Genomic DNA, 16,323 nt, shown 5'->3' with positions numbered 1-16,323 from the left:
CAGGGAATAGTTTAAATAGAACTTCAGCTTTGGGGGTTGACGGTGAGACTGTAGTTTCTTCCTTGAGTCTTAGGGAGGTTGGTTGTTCTCCTTTTCTGGTTTACAAGACCAGTGTATTAGATGTACTACAAAGACTTGTCTTCATTTTAGTAGTTTGTTTTCAATTGTGCCGGCTGTTGGTATTAGTACTAGGATGAGAAGGAAGTATATAATAGATGCTAGTTGTCCAATGATAATGTATGGGTGTTCGACTGGTTGTCCTCCGATTCATGTGAGTGTTAGTAGGTCTGCTACTAGAGTTCAGAATAGGCATTGGCTGAGTGGTCGGAAGATTATGCTTCGTTGTTTGGAAGTGTGCAGTAGGGGAATAAGAGCAAGGATTAGGATAGAGAAAGCTAGGGCTAGCACTCCTCCTAGTTTATTGGGGATTGATCGTAAAATTGCGTATGCAAATAAGAAGTATCATTCGGGTTTGATGTGGGGAGGTGTGTTGAGTGGATTTGCTGGGGTGTAGTTGTCTGGGTCTCCGAGGAGGTCGGGTGTGAATAGTACCAGAAGTATTAGGGCTAGAATTAGTAATAAGGCTCCTAAGATGTCTTTAATGGTATAGTAGGGGTGAAATGGAATTTTGTCTGCGTCTGAGGAGATTCCTGTTGGATTGTTGGAGCCTGTTTCGTGGAGGAATAGTAGGTGGACTATGGCAATTGCTGTAATAATAAATGGGAGGATAAAGTGGAAAGCGAAGAATCGGGTGAGGGTTGCTTTGTCTACTGAGAACCCACCTCAAATCCATTCGACTAAATTTGTGCCGATGTATGGAATTGCTGATAGGAGGTTGGTAATGACTGTTGCCCCTCAAAATGATATTTGTCCTCATGGTAGTACGTATCCTATGAATGCTGTAGCTATTACTGTAAGTAGAAGAATTACTCCAATATTTCATGTTTCTAGGAAGGTGTAAGACCCGTAATATAGGCCCCGTCCTACGTGTATATATAAGCAGATAAAGAATATTGAAGCTCCGTTTGCGTGTATATATCGGATAATTCAGCCGTAGTTCACGTCTCGGCAGATATGGGCAACGGAGGAGAATGCTGTTGTTGTATCGGATGTGTAGTGTATTGCTAGGAATAGGCCTGTGAGGATTTGTAGGATTAAGCATACTCCTAGGAGGGAGCCGAAGTTTCACCATGATGAAATGTTTGATGGAGCTGGAAGGTCAATGAATGCGTTGTTTACAATTTTTATTAGTGGATGGGATTTTCGAATATTAGTCATTAGTGTTCTTGTAGTTGAATGACAACGATGGTTTTTCATATCATTGGTCATGGTTAGATTCCATGTAAGAATAATGATACTATACATTGTATTTATTTTAAGTGTTATCTTTGTGATTGGTTTCGTAGGGTTTTCTTCGAAACCTTCACCTATTTATGGGGGGTTGGGGTTAATTGTGAGTGGTGGGGTTGGTTGTGGAATTGTGTTGAATTTTGGTGGGTCTTTTCTGGGGTTAATGGTTTTTTTAATTTATTTGGGGGGTATGATGGTGGTTTTTGGTTATACAACGGCTATGGCTACGGAACAGTACCCTGAGATTTGACTTTCTAATAAGGCTGTTTTAGGGGCATTTATTACTGGCTTGTTGATGGAGTTTTTTATGGTTTATTATGTGTTAAAGGATAAGGAGGTGGAGATTGTGTTTGAGTTTAATGGTTTAGGGGATTGGGTAATTTATGATACGGGGGATTCTGGGTTTTTTAGTGAGGAGGCCATAGGGATTGCAGCTTTATACAGTTATGGTACTTGATTAGTTATTGTAACTGGGTGGTCTTTATTTATTGGTGTTGTGGTTATTATAGAAATTACTCGTGGAAATTAAATAGGATTATGCTAATGAGAATTGTAATTAGGAAAGAGAGGAAATATAGTTTGATTAGGCCTTTTTGGTTTGTAACCAGGGTAGATGCTTTTATTTGAGCGAGTGAAATGGTTTTTGGTAGAATGGCTTCTAGTCAGATTAGGTCTAGAAGGGAGGATGCTGATTTTTGGCTTATTGATAGATTTATGTATGGAGCTAGGCGATGTATAATTGTAGGGAAGTATCCTAGCAAGGTGGAGAATTTGAAGGCGTTTGAGGGGTAGTGAAATTTTAGGTTTTTAGTTATGTTGCTAATTTCTAGGGCTAAGGTGAAGCCTAGGATTGTAACGATTAGGGCTGTTGTTTTTAGATAGTAGGGTATAGTTATTTGGGGGACTGTTGTTGGGGGAATGTTGTTGGAGATAATATACCCTGCGAAGAGGCTTCCGATTAGCAAGCGTTTGATAGAGTTGATTAGGAGGGGGTTGTTTTCGTTGATGTTAATTAGGGTAGAAAATCGGGGTTGTCCTAGGAGTGCGAAGAAGATGATACGGGTGCTATAAATGGCTGTGAAAGAGGTGGCGATTAATGTTATTAAAAGGGCTCAGGCGTTGGTATAAGACGTGTTGGCGGCTTCGATGATTAGGTCTTTGGAGTAAAATCCTGTGAGGAAGGGTACTCCTGTTAGTGCGAGACTGCCAACAATGAGGGCTGTTGTAGTGAATGGTATGGCTTTAAATAGGCCTCCTATTTTTCGGATGTCTTGTTCGTCGTTTAGGCTGTGAATTATAGAACCGGAGCATATAAATAGTATAGCTTTGAAAAAGGCGTGGGTGCAGATGTGGAGAAATGCTAGGTAGGGTTGGTTAATGCCAATTGTTACCATTATAAGGCCCAGTTGACTAGATGTGGAGAAGGCGATGATTTTCTTAATGTCATTTTGGGTGAGAGCGCATATCGCTGTGAATAATGTGGTAATGGCTCCTAGACATAATGTAATAGATTGAATGTGTTTATTATTTTCTGTGAGTGGGTAAAAGCGGATTAGTAGGAAAATACCTGCTACTACCATTGTGCTTGAATGAAGTAGTGCTGAGACGGGAGTTGGGCCTTCTATTGCAGAGGGAAGTCATGGGTGGAGGCCAAATTGGGCGGATTTTCCGGTTGCAGCTAGTACTAGTCCGATCAAGGGTGTATTTGAGTTGTTTGGGTCTAGTATGAAGATCTGTTGGAGATCTCAGGTATTTAGGTTTGTTAGAAATCATGCTATTGCTAGGATAAAACCAATGTCGCCGATGCGGTTATATAAAACTGCTTGTAGAGCTGCTGTATTTGCGTCTGCTCGTCCGTACCACCATCCGATGAGTAGAAATGATATAATTCCGACACCTTCTCAGCCAATGAACAGTTGGAATAGGTTATTTGCGGTTACAAGGATTATTATAGTGATGAGGAATAGGAGTAAGTATTTGAAGAATTTGTTAATATTGGGGTCTGAGTGTATGTATCATATTGAGAATTCTATAATAGATCATGTGACGAATAGTGCTACTGGGACGAATATTATTGAGAAATAGTCTATTTTAAAGCTGAGAGATAGTTTGAGGGTTTGGATAGTTAATCAGTGTCAGTTTGAAATAACTAGTTCTTGGCCTGAGTAAATAAATATTATTGTGGGAATTATGCTGGTAATGAAGGCATATGAAATAGTTGTTTTTACGTAGAGCGGGTAGTTGGAAGATTTGTAGGTGTTAAGGCTTGTTGTTATAATGGGTACTGTTAGTAGGAGCAAAGTAACTAGTGAGAATGAGGAGAATATGTTTATTACTTTTATTTGGAGTTGCACCAATTTTTCGGTTCCTAAGACCAACGGATGACTACTATCCTTTAAAAGTTCAAAAAAGCCATACTGTTAAGTATGGGAGCATAGAATTAGCAGTTCTTGCATACTTTTTCGGTAAATAAGAAGGTAATGAGTTTCTATTGTTAGATTCACAATCTAATGTTTTTGTTAAACTATATTTACAGTATAGAGGTCCTAGAATAATTTTTGGATTTAGGGATAAGAGTAGTAGAGGTAAAATGTGCAGCGATATGAGTGCATTTTCTCGTGTAAAGGAAGGTGAGATATTATTAATGTGATAGGTGTACTTTCCTCGTTGGGTTATGATTAGTATATATAGAGAGTATAGGGCGGTGATTACTATATTTATTCCTATTAGGATAATTGTAATGTTAGATCATGAAAAGGTTGACATTATTACAAATAGTTCTCCAATTAAGTTGATTGTTGGGGGTAAGGCTAGGTTGGTTAGACTTGCTAGTAGTCATCAGGTGGCTATTAGTGGAAGAAGCGTTTGTAGGCCTCGAGCTAGAATTATAGTTCGGCTGTGGATTCGTTCGTAGTTTGAGTTTGCTAGACAGAAAAGTATGGAGGATGTGAGGCCATGGGCAATCATGAGAGCGGTTGCTCCTATGTAACTTCAAGGTGTTTGGATAAGGATAGCTACAATGACGAGTGCTATGTGGCTTACAGAAGAGTATGCAATGAGTGATTTTAGGTCCGTTTGACGGAGGCAGATTGAGCTGGTTATGATTATGCCTCATAAGGAGAGTATAATGAATGGGTATGCTATAAAGTCGGTTATAGGGTTTAGAATTAGTGTGATTCGTAGCATACCGTATCCTCCTAGTTTTAGTAGGATTGCTGCAAGGACTATAGAACCTGCGATGGGGGCTTCTACGTGAGCTTTGGGTAGTCAAAGGTGGAGGCCGTATAATGGTATTTTTACTATGAAGGCTATTATACATGCTAGTCATATGAAAATATTAGATCAGGAGTTATGCATAGGTTGTACTCAATATTGGAGTATTAGGAAGTTTAGGGATCCTACTATGTTTTGGATATAAATTAGTGCGACTAGTAGGGGTAAGGAGCCAGCTAATGTATAGAATAGGAAATAGAGTCCGGCGTTTAGACGTTCTGTTTGGTTTCCCCATCGGGTAATAATAATAAGTGTTGGTACTAGTGTTGCTTCAAATAGGATATAAAAGAAGATTAGTTCTATAGCGGTAAAGGTTATGATTAGAAATAGTTGTAGTAAAATTAGTATAGTAATGAATAGTTTTTTTCGAGTTAGGTTTTCTTTTGATAGGTGATGTTGGCTAGCTATTAGTATCAGGGGAAGGAGCCATATGGTTAAAATTAGTAGTGGAGTAGATAGGGAGTCAGAGAAAAATATTAGTGAAAAATTGAGGCTATTGTCACCAAATTGATTTATAAGGAGAAGGCTTGTGAAGCTAATTAGTAGGCTGTGTGTTGTGGAGTTAATTCAGATTATATTACCTTTTGATATTCAGGTTAGGGGTATAAGTATAATTGTTGGAATAATATATTTTAGCATTGGAGTAGGTTGAGATTTTGTACGTAATCAGTACCGTATGTATTTGATACTATTACTAGTAGGGATAGACCTAGGGCTGCTTCACAGGCTGCGAAAACTAGTAGGATAATGGGTATTATGCTAGCTAATGTAAAATGTGAATTGAGGATTGTTAGAGCTGCTATAACGAATAGGGATAATATTATCCCTTCTAAGCATAGAAGGGAAGATATTAGGTGGGATCGATATATTAGTAATCCTACAAGAGATACTGCGAATGCTATTATAATATTTATATGTACTATAGACATTTGGTAATTATGAATTAAATCACAATCTAATGAGTCGAAATCATTTATTTTATTTTAAACTAAGTACCATATTCGGTTCATTCCAGTCCTTTTTGAGTTCATTCGTAGGCTAGGCTTACGGCTAGCAGGATAATTAGGAAGAGGGCTATGGTAAGCATTGTGTTTAGGTTTGTTGTTTGTGAGGCTCATGGTAGTGGTAAGAGGAGTGCAATTTCTAGATCAAATAAGAGGAATGTAATGGCTACTAGAAAGAATTTTATGGAGAAGGGAAGGCGGGCTGATCCTATGGGGTCGAATCCACATTCGTATGGACTTGTCTTCTCAGAATATACATTTAGTTGGGGAAGTCAGAATGCGATAATGACAAGTAGAGTAGCTAGTGTAAAATTGGTCAGGAGGGCTAGTATTAGATTTATTATTCTTTTTCGGGCTAGACCGAAACTAGCTGATTGGAAGTCAGCTGTACTGATTAATACTAAAAGAATAGGAGCCTCATCAATAGATAGAAACATAGAGGAAAAGTCAAACTACGTCTACGAAATGTCAGTATCAGGCAGCGGCTTCAAAGCCGAAGTGGTGGTTAGAAGTGAAATGAAATTTTAGTTGGCGGAAAAAGCAGACAATTAAGAAGGTGGATCCAATGATGACATGGAGGCCGTGGAAGCCTGTGGCTACGAAAAAAGTTGAGCCGTAGACTCCGTCGGAGATAGTAAAGGGTGCCTCATAGTACTCTGAGGCTTGTAGTAGTGTAAAGTAGACCCCTAATGTGATGGTGATAAATAGGGCTTGTAATATATGGTTTCGGTCTCCTTCTATCAGACTATGATGGGCTCAGGTAATAGAAACTCCGGAGGCCAATAGGACAGAGGTGTTGAGCAGTGGGACTTCTAGGGGATTTAGTGGATGAATGCCTGTTGGGGGTCAGCAGCCGCCTAGTTCGGGAGTGGGGGCGAGGCTTGAATGGTAGAATGCTCAGAAAAATCCGGTAAAGAATAGGACTTCGGAGATAATAAAGAGGATTATTCCATAACGGAGGCCTTTTTGGACAGCTGGGGTATGGTGCCCTTGGAAAGTGCTTTCTCGAATAATATCCCGTCATCATTGGTATATTGTTAGTATGTTTGTTGTTAGGCCAATTATTAACAGAGCTGTTGAGTTAAAATGAAACCACATGGCTAAGCCGGATGTTATTAAGAGGGCGGATAGAGCTCCTGTAAGGGGTCAAGGGCTTGGATTTACTATGTGATAAGCATGAGTTTGGTGTGTCATTATGTGTTGTCATGCAGATATAGGCTGACTAGAAGGGTGAATACATAGGCTTGGATTATAGCTACTGCAAATTCTAGGATTGTTAGTAGGATTAGAATAATAAATGTAATTAGAGCTGTTGTAGCGCTAATACTTATTAGTGCAAGTGTAGCCCCTCCGATTAAGTGAATTAATAGATGTCCTGCAGTGATGTTGGCTGTTAACCGCACGGCGAGGGCTATAGGTTGAATAAAAAGGCTGATAGTTTCGATAATTACTAGTATTGGGATTAGTGGAGTTGGTGTTCCTTGTGGTAAGAAATGGGCAAGTGATGTTTTAGTTTTATTGCGGAATCCTGTAATTACGGCTCCTGCTCACAGGGGAATGGCTATGCCTAGGTTTATTGATAGTTGTGTTGTTGGTGTGAATGAATGGGGTAACAGGCCTAATAGGTTTGTTGACCCAATAAATAGAATTAGAGATATTAATATTAATGTTCATGTTTGTCCTTTGGGGTTGTGGATACTCATTATTTGTTTTGATACAAGTTGGAGTATTCATTGTTGGAGAGTTACAAAGCGATTATTCACTAATCGATTTGATGTTGGGAATAGTAGGCTGGGGAATAGTACGATAAGAGTTACGAGGGGGAGACCTAGAATTATAGGGGTAATAAAAGAGGCAAATAAATTTTCGTTCATTTTGTTTCTCAAGGGGTGTTTTGTTTTAATATTTTTGTTGATGTTAGTTCTGGATTGTAGTAAAAGTTGTGTTTTGAAATTTTTAATTGAAAGATAATAAAGAGGGTCAAGAATATTGATAAGATTATTGTCAGTCATGTTGACGTGTCTAGTTGTGGCATGTCACCAAGGAGAGCATACTGCTCTCAATCTCTAACTTAAAAGGTTAGTGCTATATAGCTTCTTAGTGATTTTATAATATTGACGCAGATCATTTTTCAAAATACTTCAGTGGAACTAATTCAAGGACGATGGGCATAAAACTATGGTTTGATCCGCAGATTTCTGAGCATTGACCGTAATACAGGCCTGGACGGGTCGATATAAGGGTTGTTTGGTTCAGACGGCCTGGGATTGCATCTGTTTTCAGTCCTAGAGAAGGTACGGCTCATGAGTGTAGTACATCTTCAGAGGAGACTAGTATTCGGATTGTTATTTCTATTGGCAGTACAACTCGATTATCGACTTCTAATAGTCGTAATTCCCCTGGCTTTAATTCTGATGTTGGAATTATGTAGGAGTCGAAGCTTAAGTCCTCATAATCTGTATATTCGTAGCTTCAGTATCACTGATGTCCTATTGCTTTTACCGTAAGGGATGGGTTATTAATTTCATCTATTATGTATAGAATTCGTAAAGAAGGAAGAGCAATTAGAATTAAAATAATAGCGGGCAAAATGGTTCAAATTGTCTCTACTTCTTGTGCATCTATTGTGCTTGTATGAGTTAGTTTTGTTGTTAATATTAGTGAGATAATGTAAAGTACTAATGAGCTAATTAAGAAGACAATTATTAGCGTGTGATCATGAAAGTGAAGTAGTTCTTCTATGATCGGTGATGTAGCATCTTGGAAGCCTAGTTGTATGGGATATGCCATATGAGGCGTACAGGGTTTTCACTTGTAACTTAACTTTGACAAAGTTATATAATGTTTTACTAACACCTCGTTTATTGAGAGAGACATAGAGGTTATGGTGTTGGCTTGAAACCAATAGTAGGGGGTTCGATTCCTTCCTTTCTTATTTTAGGTTGACATAGGTGGGTTCTTCAAATGTGTGATATGGTGGAGGGCATCCGTTTAATCATTCTAGATTTGTCGTGGTTAGGTCTACAGTTAAAACTTCTCGTTTAGATGCGAATGCTTCTCAGATGATGAAAACTATTAGTATGACTGCTGTTAGAGAAATGAATGAGCCCATTGATGAGACAGTATTTCATATTGTATATGCATCTGGATAGTCGGAGTATCGTCGAGGCATGCCAGATAGTCCTAGAAAGTGTTGTGGGAAGAAGGTCATATTGACGCCTACAAACATAATTGCGAAGTGGATTTTGGCTCATGTATCATTGAGAGTGTAACCTGAGAATAGTGGAAATCAATGAACAAATCCCCCTATAATAGCAAATACAGCTCCTATTGATAAAACATAGTGGAAGTGTGCGACAACGTAATATGTATCGTGAAGAACAATATCGAGAGAAGAGTTAGCTAGGACAATTCCGGTTAAACCCCCTACTGTAAATAAGAAAATAAAGCCTAGGGCTCACATTATAGCAGGAGACCATTTGATATTACCTCCATGAAGTGTTGCTAGTCAGCTGAAAACTTTTACTCCGGTTGGAATAGCAATAATTATAGTAGCCGATGTGAAGTAGGCTCGTGTGTCGACGTCTATTCCGACTGTAAATATATGGTGAGCTCATACGATGAAACCTAAAAATCCGATTGACATTATAGCTCAGACTATTCCTATATATCCGAATGGTTCTTTTTTTCCTGAGTAGTAGGTTACAATATGGGAGATTATTCCAAATCCAGGTAAAATTAAAATATAGACTTCGGGGTGCCCAAAGAATCAGAATAAGTGTTGGTATAAAATGGGGTCTCCTCCTCCTGCTGGGTCGAAGAAGGTTGTATTTAGGTTCCGGTCTGTTAGCAGCATTGTAATGCCGGCTGCTAGTACAGGGAGTGAGAGGAGTAATAGTACGGCGGTGATTATTACGGATCATACGAATAGGGGAGTTTGGTACTGTGACATTGCGGGGGGCTTTATGTTGATAATTGTTGTAATGAAGTTGATGGCTCCTAAAATAGAGGAAACTCCTGCTAAGTGTAAAGAGAAGATGGTTAGATCTACTGAGGCTCCTGCATGGGCTAGGTTGCCTGCTAAGGGAGGGTACACGGTTCAGCCTGTTCCTGCTCCAGCTTCAACTATAGAGGATGCGAGGAGCAGTAGAAATGAGGGAGGGAGGAGTCAGAAGCTTATGTTGTTTATTCGGGGGAATGCCATATCGGGAGCGCCAATTATTAGAGGAACAAGTCAGTTACCGAATCCTCCAATTATAATTGGCATTACTATAAAGAAGATTATTACAAATGCGTGTGCGGTTACAACTACGTTGTAGATTTGGTCGTCTCCGAGCAGGGTTCCGGGTTGGCCTAATTCAGCGCGAATTAGAAGGCTTAGAGCTGTTCCTACTATACCGGCCCAGGCTCCAAATAGTAGATAAAGGGTACCGATATCTTTATGGTTGGTTGAGAATAGTCAGCGGTTAATGAACATGGGTAAAATGGCTGAGTAAAGCATTAGACTGTAAATCTAAAGATAGAGGTTTGACCCCTCTTTTTACCAAGCTCTGTGGTGAGTTTACACGTTGAATTGCAAATTCAGAGAAGCAGCTTCAATTCTGCCGGGGCTTCTCCCGCCTTTTTTTTCTTGCGGCGGGAGAAGTAGATTGAAGCCTGATTAATTAGGGTATTTAGCTGTTAACTAAAGTTTCGTGGGGGTGGAGCCCACCAGTCTAGTGAGGATTTAGCTTAATTAAAGTGGTTGATTTGCATTCAATTGATGTAAGATGTAGTCTTGCAATCCTTATCAGGAATTAAGTAAATTGTACTTGCTTAGGGCTTTGAAGGCTCTTGGTCTGTTTAACCTAAATTCCTATTCTAATACTGATAATATCGGTGTGAGCGGTAGTGTTATAGTAGATAGTACGACTATTGTTGGTAGAAAGGTTATTTTTTTTATAAGGGGAAATTGTCATTTTATTTTTATGTTGTTTGTAGAGGGGAATATTGTTAGTGCGGTAGAATATGTGAGTCGTATATAAAAATATAAGTTTAGTAGAGCTGTGATTGCTATGAAGGTAGGTAGGATGATGCTATTGTTTTTTGTTATTTCTTGGATGATTATTCATTTTGGTATGAACCCTGATAGGGGAGGGAGTCCTCCTATGGATAGGAGAGTGGCGAGGATTAGGATGGTTATAATGGGTGTTTTATTTCATGTGTGTGATAATGATAGGGTGGTGGTGGTGGAATTGGCTATAAATATGGTGAATATAGTGGAAGTTATAGTAATGTAGATGATTAGGTTTAGTAATGTTATAGTAGGGTTGTATGGTAGTACTGCTGTTATTCAGCCCATGTGAGCGATTGATGAGTAGGCTATGATTTTTCGGAGTTGTGTTTGGTTTAGTCCTCCTCAGCCTCCAATTAGGATTGATAGAATTGATAGGGTCAGAATTAAGTTTAGGTTAATTGATGGGAAGATTTGGTAAAGTACAGATATAGGTGCTAGTTTTTGTCATGTCAGTAGGATTAAGCCTGAGGATAGAGGGATGCCTTGCGTTACTTCTGGGACTCAGAAGTGAAATGGAGCTATTCCTAGTTTTATAGCTAGGGCTATTGTTATAAGTATAGAGGCTATTGGGTTAAATAATTTTATTACGGTTCATTGGCCTGAGAATATTAGGTTAATGATGACGGCTATTATTAGTAGTATTGAGGCTGTTGATTGAGTTAAAAAATATTTAGTTGATGCTTCTGTAGCTCGTGGGTTGTGGTTTTTTATTATGATAGGGATAATGGCGAGTATATTTATTTCGAATCCGATTCAGACAAGTAGTCAGTGAGAACTGATTATGACAATAATGGTTCCTAGTATAATGGTTAATAAAATAGTGGTAAAGATAATTGGGTTTATTAGTACGGGAAGGGTATGAACCAACATTTTCGGGGTATGGGCCCGATAGCTTAATTAGCTGACCTTACTAATAGAATTTGGTGTAATTGGGAGCACGGAGAGTTTTGGATTCTTAGGAGTAGGTTCAATTCCTATAATTCTAGAAATAAGAGGGTTTAAACCTCTATTATTTACTCTATCAAAGTAACTCTTTTTTCAGACATATTTCTTATGTTTGTGGTGGGATGCCTGATGTAAGGATGGGCAGTGATACGTGTCATATGCATAGGGCTAGTGTTAGGGGCAGGAAATTTTTTCATAGTAAGTGTATCAGTTGGTCATAGCGGAATCGAGGATAGGATGCTCGGATTCATAGGAATAATATTGTGAGTAGCAGGGATTTGATGATAAAGTTGATTGTGTAGAGTTCTGGTATATGTGGGTTGTGGGATGTCCCTAGAAATAGAATTGCTGTAAATATGTTTATTATGATGATATTTGCGTACTCTGCTATGAAGAAGAGGGCAAATGGTCCTGCTGCATATTCTACGTTGAAGCCCGAGACTAGCTCTGATTCTCCTTCAGTTAGGTCAAAGGGAGCTCGGTTTGTTTCTGCTAATGTTGAGATAAATCATATTATTGCTAGAGGTCATGCTGGGAGGATTAGCCATGTTTGTTCTTGTGTAATAATTAATGTGGAGAGGGTAAAGGATCCACTTATTAGGAGTACTGATAGTAGGATAATTGCTAGTGTTACTTCATATGAGATTGTTTGTGCTACTGCTCGTAGGGCTCCGATTAGTGCGTATTTTGAGTTGGAAGCTCAGCCTGATCAGAGGATGGAGTACACGGCTAGGCTTGATATTGCTAGTATAAATAGGACTCCTAGGTTTATGTTAATAAGGGGATGGGGTATTGGTAGGGGAATTCACATGGTTAAGGCTAGGCCTAGAGCTAAAATGGGCGCTAGGATGAATATTGAGGTTGAAGACGTGGCAGGTCGTAATGGTTCTTTGATGAAAAGTTTGATTGCATCGGCGATGGGTTGGAGTAGGCCATATGGGCCTACGACATTTGGACCTTTTCGGAGTTGTATGTAGCCTAGAACTTTTCGTTCTACTAATGTGAGGAATGCTACGGCTAATAAGATAGGAATGATAAGTATTAAGATGTTAATTATGAACATTTTGTTAAGGAGAGGATTTGAATCTCTGGGTATAAAAGTTTAAGTTTTACGCAATTACCGGGCTCTGCCACCTTAACTAAGCCCTGTTCTAGGGCAGGGTTTTGTGTTGTTAATTGAGACGCTGTCATTAGTTATTTTAAGGCGCTTAATTTAAAGTTGGCCTTATTTCTCTTGTCCTTTCGTACTGGGAGAAATACGTAATAGATAGAAACCGACCTGGATTGCTCCGGTCTGAACTCAGATCACGTAGGACTTTAATCGTTGAACAAACGAACCTTTGATAGCGGTTGCACCATCAGGATGTCCTGATCCAACATCGAGGTCGTAAACCCTATTGTCGATATGGACTCTTAAATAGGATTGCGCTGTTATCCCTAGGGTAACTTGTTCCGTTGATCAAATTTTTGGATCAATGAGCGATAGAGTGATTTGACTTGTGGGTCTAGTCTTTAAAATCGTTCGGAGGATTTTTTATTCTCCGAGGTCACCCCAACCGAAACTACCAACTCATGGAGATTGTTGTTGTTCCTCAATGGTTAAATTTATTTTCTTTGGGTTGGTTAGTTAAAGCTCCATAGGGTCTTCTCGTCTTATTTATGCATTCCCGCCTCTTCACGGGAAGGTCAATTTCACTGATTGGAAGTAAGAGACAGTAAAACCCTCGTGTGGCCATTCATACAAGTCCTTATTTAGAGAACAAATGATTATGCTACCTTTGCACGGTCAGGATACCGCGGCCGTTAAACAGTTGTCACTGGGCAGGCAGTGCCTCCAATACTAGGGATGCTGGAGGTGATGTTTTTGGTAAACAGGCGGGGTTTGTGTTTGCCGAGTTCCTTTTACTTCTTTTAATCTTTCCTTAGATGCACTCCTGTGTTGGATTAACAGTATAGTTAATAAATTGTTTATTGTTGGGTTATTTTTATTAGCTGTTAATGGTCAGAGTATTATCAGGTACTGACTTAGACTTATGCAAGGAGAAAGTTTTTCTTGTTACTCATATTAACATTATTACTTCTATTCAATAATAGATTAGTCCAGTATTGGGGCTAGGAGTTAATTACTTGTTATTGGGATCTGTTTAGTTTTTGTTGTTGAGCTTTAACGCTTTCTCAATTGGTGGCTGCTTTTAGGCCTACTATGGTAGTGTTAGATTTTACTCTCTAGTCAAGGTTGTATCCGTTTCTAAAAGGCTGTACCTTTTTAGACTAACTTTTAAAGTTACAGTGAGATTTATTTGAATTTTTTGGTATCTTTAAAGCTGAACTAAGATTCATTACCTGGACAACCAGCTATCACCAGGCTCGTTAGGCATGTCACCTCTACTTACAAATCTTCTCACTATTTTGCCACATAGATGAGTTAGTTCTTGATAAACTGTTTATAAGTAGCTCGTCTGGTTTCGGGTTGCTTAGCTGAAATTCATTTTGTTAAGTCTTATACTAGTTAATTCATTATGCAAAAGGTACAAGGGGTAATCTTTGCTTTTTTGTACTTTTAGTTTTTCTTTCATCGTTCCCTTGCGGTACTTTCTCTATAGCGCCATGTTCTAGATTTCTATCTCCTATACTTTAAATTGGGATTAAATGTTTTGTTTTATTTTATTTTGGTAGTTTAGTTAAGAGGGTATTTTTGGGCTAGATTTAGTTCAAGATATTCATAATGAATGAAGTCTTCTAGGTGTAAACTGGATGCTTTGTTTAAGCTATATCTTGATTTATCCAAGCACACTTTCCAGTATGCTTACCTTGTTACGACTTGTCTCCTCTCATATAGCTAGTGCGTTTAAATAAGGTTAGATGCATTGAATCTATTTGAGGAGGGTGACGGGCGGTGTGTGCGTGCTTCATGGCCTAATTCAACTAAGCACTCTACTCTTAGTTTACTGCTAAATCCTCCTTTGGTTACTAATTTCATAATAACTTTCGTGCATTGGTTCTCTTAGTGTAGAGAATGTAGCCCATTTCTTTCCATTTCATAGGTTACACCTTGACCTAACGTTTTTATGTATCATGATTGTGCTTACTTTTTTTCCTTTTTAGGGTTTGCTGAAGATGGCGGTATATAGACTGTATTAGCAAGAACTGGTGAGGTTTATCGGGGTTTATCGATTACAGAACAGGCTCCTCTAGAGGGATATAAAGCACCGCCAAGTCCTTTGAGTTTTAAGCTGTTGCTGGTAGTACTCTGGCAAATAATTTTGTTTATGTAATTATCTGTGTTTAGGGCTAAGCATAGTGGGGTATCTAATCCCAGTTTGGGTCTTAGCTATAGTGCATCGGCTGTTGTAGGGTCACTTTCGTCATTTATTTTTATTTTAATCATGGCTTTTTACAGCTTAATTAAAATTTAACCCTATTTAATGTGGTGCTTTAGCACGTTTTACGCCGTATTCCTGTTAGCTTGGGTTAATCGTATGACCGCGGTGGCTGGCACGAGATTTACCAACCCTGATTAATATAACTTAGTCAAACTTTCGTTTATGGCTTAATTTTTGTCACTGCTGTTTCCCGTGGGGGTGTGGTTAAGCAAGGCGTCGTGAGCTACGGGGTGTGTGCTTGATGCCAGCTCCTCTTGATTTTAACAACCTAGAGGGCATTCTCACTGGGGTGTAGATGCTTGCATGTGTAAGTTTATTAAGAGTCAACAGGAAGGCTGGGACCAAACCTATGTGTTTATGGAGTCGGGAGACTCATCTAGGCATTTTCAGTGCCTTGCTTTGAATTAAGCTACATCAACGGGGGGGGGGGGCCTGCGTTTATATATTGACTTTATATGGAGTGCTAATTTGAGTATTGAAAGTGTGGAAATTTTAAATAAGCAACTAGGGAAAAATCTGTTAAAAGTAGTGGTAAATATTTAAGGGGGAATTTTTATGGAGGGGGGGATATATAATATAATCTATGTCCTGTGACCATTGACTATATGTGCATGCCTATCATTATGCTGGTGCTCAAGATGCAGTTAAGTCCAGCTACAATAGATGCTCCGGGTCGGGGCCTTTGACGGCCATAGCTGAGTCCAAGCATCCCCCAAAATAAAAAAATACCAAATGTATGACAGCACAGTTATGTGTGAGCATGGGCTGATTAGCCATTAGTCCATCGAGATGTCTTATTTAAGAGGAAAGAGTGGACGGTTTTAGGTGAGATGGCCCTGAAGAAAGAACCAGATGTCTGATAAAGTTCATTAAATAGCGACCCCCACAGTTCATGGGCCCGGAGCGAGAAGAGGAGTCCTCCGCCTAGCGGGTTGCTGGTTTCACGCGGCATGGTAGTTAAGCTCGTGATCTAGTGGAAGGGGTATACATGTTGTTAGGAGTAGGTTTGACATAATATGTTATGTACGATTAATAATTTCATGTACTATGTACTACCAATAGGAATTATGTACTTGCTTATATGCATGGGGCATATAATTTAATGTACTATATACATAATATGTCTTTATTACATTAATATTATGTACGTATTCCCCCGTTTGGACAATGCATTTTTGGGGATGTGTGTTGTTAGCTAGTGGTGTTTGTAATATTTGGTTAGAGTACAAAGTTTGTGTTGAGTTATTGGAATTTTTAGTAAATTTAATACTGGTGAGGCTCTTTACATTTATGGAACTATATTAATAGCGTT

At 39.0% G+C, this 16,323-nt stretch overlaps 13 protein-coding genes and 24 non-coding genes across 37 annotated transcripts, besides 2 other annotated features; 9 read left to right on the top strand and 28 right to left on the bottom strand. All coding sequences in view use genetic code 2, as the record gives it.

The window, feature by feature from the left end:
- KEG14_t22 lies at nucleotides 1-66 on the top strand. Its single transcript has one exon. It is a non-coding gene; the product is annotated as a tRNA-Pro (tRNA).
- Nucleotides 66-134, bottom strand: KEG14_t21. The gene has a single exon. It is a non-coding gene; the product is annotated as a tRNA-Thr (tRNA).
- Nucleotides 135-138: 4 nt separating this feature from the next.
- On the bottom strand, nucleotides 139-1,278 carry CYTB (cytochrome b). The gene has a single exon. It carries the CDS (start codon nucleotides 1,276-1,278, stop codon nucleotides 139-141), a length of 1,140 nt encoding a protein of 379 aa, YP_001218803.1.
- A 4-nt stretch (nucleotides 1,279-1,282) lies between these two features.
- KEG14_t20 lies at nucleotides 1,283-1,351 on the top strand. Its single transcript has one exon. It is a non-coding gene; the product is annotated as a tRNA-Glu (tRNA).
- On the top strand, nucleotides 1,352-1,879 carry ND6 (NADH dehydrogenase subunit 6). Its single transcript has one exon. It carries the CDS (start codon nucleotides 1,352-1,354, stop codon nucleotides 1,877-1,879), a length of 528 nt encoding a protein of 175 aa, YP_001218802.1.
- On the bottom strand, nucleotides 1,863-3,683 carry ND5 (NADH dehydrogenase subunit 5). The gene has a single exon. The coding sequence runs from the start codon at nucleotides 3,681-3,683 to the stop codon at nucleotides 1,863-1,865; it is 1,821 nt and encodes a 606-aa protein (YP_001218801.1).
- On the bottom strand, nucleotides 3,684-3,753 carry KEG14_t19. The gene has a single exon. It is a non-coding gene; the product is annotated as a tRNA-Leu (tRNA).
- A 1-nt stretch (nucleotide 3,754) lies between these two features.
- On the bottom strand, nucleotides 3,755-3,814 carry KEG14_t18. The gene has a single exon. It is a non-coding gene; the product is annotated as a tRNA-Ser (tRNA).
- KEG14_t17 lies at nucleotides 3,815-3,884 on the bottom strand. Its single transcript has one exon. It is a non-coding gene; the product is annotated as a tRNA-His (tRNA).
- Nucleotides 3,885-5,262, bottom strand: ND4 (NADH dehydrogenase subunit 4). The gene has a single exon. A coding segment is annotated over exon 1 (1,378 nt).
- Nucleotides 5,256-5,552, bottom strand: ND4L (NADH dehydrogenase subunit 4L). The gene has a single exon. The coding sequence runs from the start codon at nucleotides 5,550-5,552 to the stop codon at nucleotides 5,256-5,258; it is 297 nt and encodes a 98-aa protein (YP_001218799.1).
- On the bottom strand, nucleotides 5,553-5,621 carry KEG14_t16. Its single transcript has one exon. It is a non-coding gene; the product is annotated as a tRNA-Arg (tRNA).
- A 1-nt stretch (nucleotide 5,622) lies between these two features.
- Nucleotides 5,623-5,968, bottom strand: ND3 (NADH dehydrogenase subunit 3). The gene has a single exon. A coding segment is annotated over exon 1 (346 nt).
- Nucleotides 5,969-6,037, bottom strand: KEG14_t15. Its single transcript has one exon. It is a non-coding gene; the product is annotated as a tRNA-Gly (tRNA).
- Nucleotides 6,038-6,040: 3 nt separating this feature from the next.
- On the bottom strand, nucleotides 6,041-6,821 carry COX3 (cytochrome c oxidase subunit III). The gene has a single exon. A coding segment is annotated over exon 1 (781 nt).
- Nucleotides 6,821-7,501, bottom strand: ATP6 (ATP synthase F0 subunit 6). The gene has a single exon. The coding sequence runs from the start codon at nucleotides 7,499-7,501 to the stop codon at nucleotides 6,821-6,823; it is 681 nt and encodes a 226-aa protein (YP_001218796.1).
- Nucleotides 7,462-7,662, bottom strand: ATP8 (ATP synthase F0 subunit 8). Its single transcript has one exon. It carries the CDS (start codon nucleotides 7,660-7,662, stop codon nucleotides 7,462-7,464), a length of 201 nt encoding a protein of 66 aa, YP_001218795.1.
- Nucleotide 7,663: 1 nt separating this feature from the next.
- On the bottom strand, nucleotides 7,664-7,730 carry KEG14_t14. Its single transcript has one exon. It is a non-coding gene; the product is annotated as a tRNA-Lys (tRNA).
- A 3-nt stretch (nucleotides 7,731-7,733) lies between these two features.
- On the bottom strand, nucleotides 7,734-8,417 carry COX2 (cytochrome c oxidase subunit II). The gene has a single exon. The coding sequence runs from the start codon at nucleotides 8,415-8,417 to the stop codon at nucleotides 7,734-7,736; it is 684 nt and encodes a 227-aa protein (YP_001218794.1).
- Nucleotide 8,418: 1 nt separating this feature from the next.
- KEG14_t13 lies at nucleotides 8,419-8,487 on the bottom strand. The gene has a single exon. It is a non-coding gene; the product is annotated as a tRNA-Asp (tRNA).
- A 4-nt stretch (nucleotides 8,488-8,491) lies between these two features.
- Nucleotides 8,492-8,562, top strand: KEG14_t12. Its single transcript has one exon. It is a non-coding gene; the product is annotated as a tRNA-Ser (tRNA).
- On the bottom strand, nucleotides 8,560-10,104 carry COX1 (cytochrome c oxidase subunit I). The gene has a single exon. It carries the CDS (start codon nucleotides 10,102-10,104, stop codon nucleotides 8,560-8,562), a length of 1,545 nt encoding a protein of 514 aa, YP_001218793.1.
- Nucleotide 10,105: 1 nt separating this feature from the next.
- Nucleotides 10,106-10,173, top strand: KEG14_t11. The gene has a single exon. It is a non-coding gene; the product is annotated as a tRNA-Tyr (tRNA).
- KEG14_t10 lies at nucleotides 10,174-10,240 on the top strand. Its single transcript has one exon. It is a non-coding gene; the product is annotated as a tRNA-Cys (tRNA).
- A 1-nt stretch (nucleotide 10,241) lies between these two features.
- Nucleotides 10,242-10,272: an origin of replication (origin of L-strand replication).
- Nucleotides 10,273-10,346, top strand: KEG14_t09. The gene has a single exon. It is a non-coding gene; the product is annotated as a tRNA-Asn (tRNA).
- Nucleotide 10,347: 1 nt separating this feature from the next.
- KEG14_t08 lies at nucleotides 10,348-10,416 on the top strand. Its single transcript has one exon. It is a non-coding gene; the product is annotated as a tRNA-Ala (tRNA).
- A 1-nt stretch (nucleotide 10,417) lies between these two features.
- On the bottom strand, nucleotides 10,418-10,484 carry KEG14_t07. Its single transcript has one exon. It is a non-coding gene; the product is annotated as a tRNA-Trp (tRNA).
- Nucleotides 10,485-11,526, bottom strand: ND2 (NADH dehydrogenase subunit 2). Its single transcript has one exon. A coding segment is annotated over exon 1 (1,042 nt).
- Nucleotides 11,527-11,595, bottom strand: KEG14_t06. The gene has a single exon. It is a non-coding gene; the product is annotated as a tRNA-Met (tRNA).
- Nucleotides 11,596-11,597: 2 nt separating this feature from the next.
- Nucleotides 11,598-11,669, top strand: KEG14_t05. Its single transcript has one exon. It is a non-coding gene; the product is annotated as a tRNA-Gln (tRNA).
- On the bottom strand, nucleotides 11,667-11,735 carry KEG14_t04. Its single transcript has one exon. It is a non-coding gene; the product is annotated as a tRNA-Ile (tRNA).
- On the bottom strand, nucleotides 11,736-12,691 carry ND1 (NADH dehydrogenase subunit 1). Its single transcript has one exon. A coding segment is annotated over exon 1 (956 nt).
- A 2-nt stretch (nucleotides 12,692-12,693) lies between these two features.
- KEG14_t03 lies at nucleotides 12,694-12,768 on the bottom strand. Its single transcript has one exon. It is a non-coding gene; the product is annotated as a tRNA-Leu (tRNA).
- On the bottom strand, nucleotides 12,769-14,339 carry KEG14_r01. Its single transcript has one exon. It is a non-coding gene; the product is annotated as a l-rRNA (ribosomal RNA).
- Nucleotides 14,340-14,406, bottom strand: KEG14_t02. The gene has a single exon. It is a non-coding gene; the product is annotated as a tRNA-Val (tRNA).
- On the bottom strand, nucleotides 14,407-15,363 carry KEG14_r02. The gene has a single exon. It is a non-coding gene; the product is annotated as a s-rRNA (ribosomal RNA).
- On the bottom strand, nucleotides 15,364-15,430 carry KEG14_t01. Its single transcript has one exon. It is a non-coding gene; the product is annotated as a tRNA-Phe (tRNA).
- Nucleotides 15,431-16,323: a D loop.

The sequence above is a fragment of the mitochondrial genome of Bos grunniens, assembly GCF_055505025.1.
Source record: "Bos grunniens mitochondrion, complete genome".
Taxonomy (NCBI): domain Eukaryota; kingdom Metazoa; phylum Chordata; class Mammalia; order Artiodactyla; family Bovidae; genus Bos; species Bos grunniens.
Note: the sequence above shows the minus strand (reverse complement) of the source record. Positions and strands in the feature narration are given on the sequence as shown.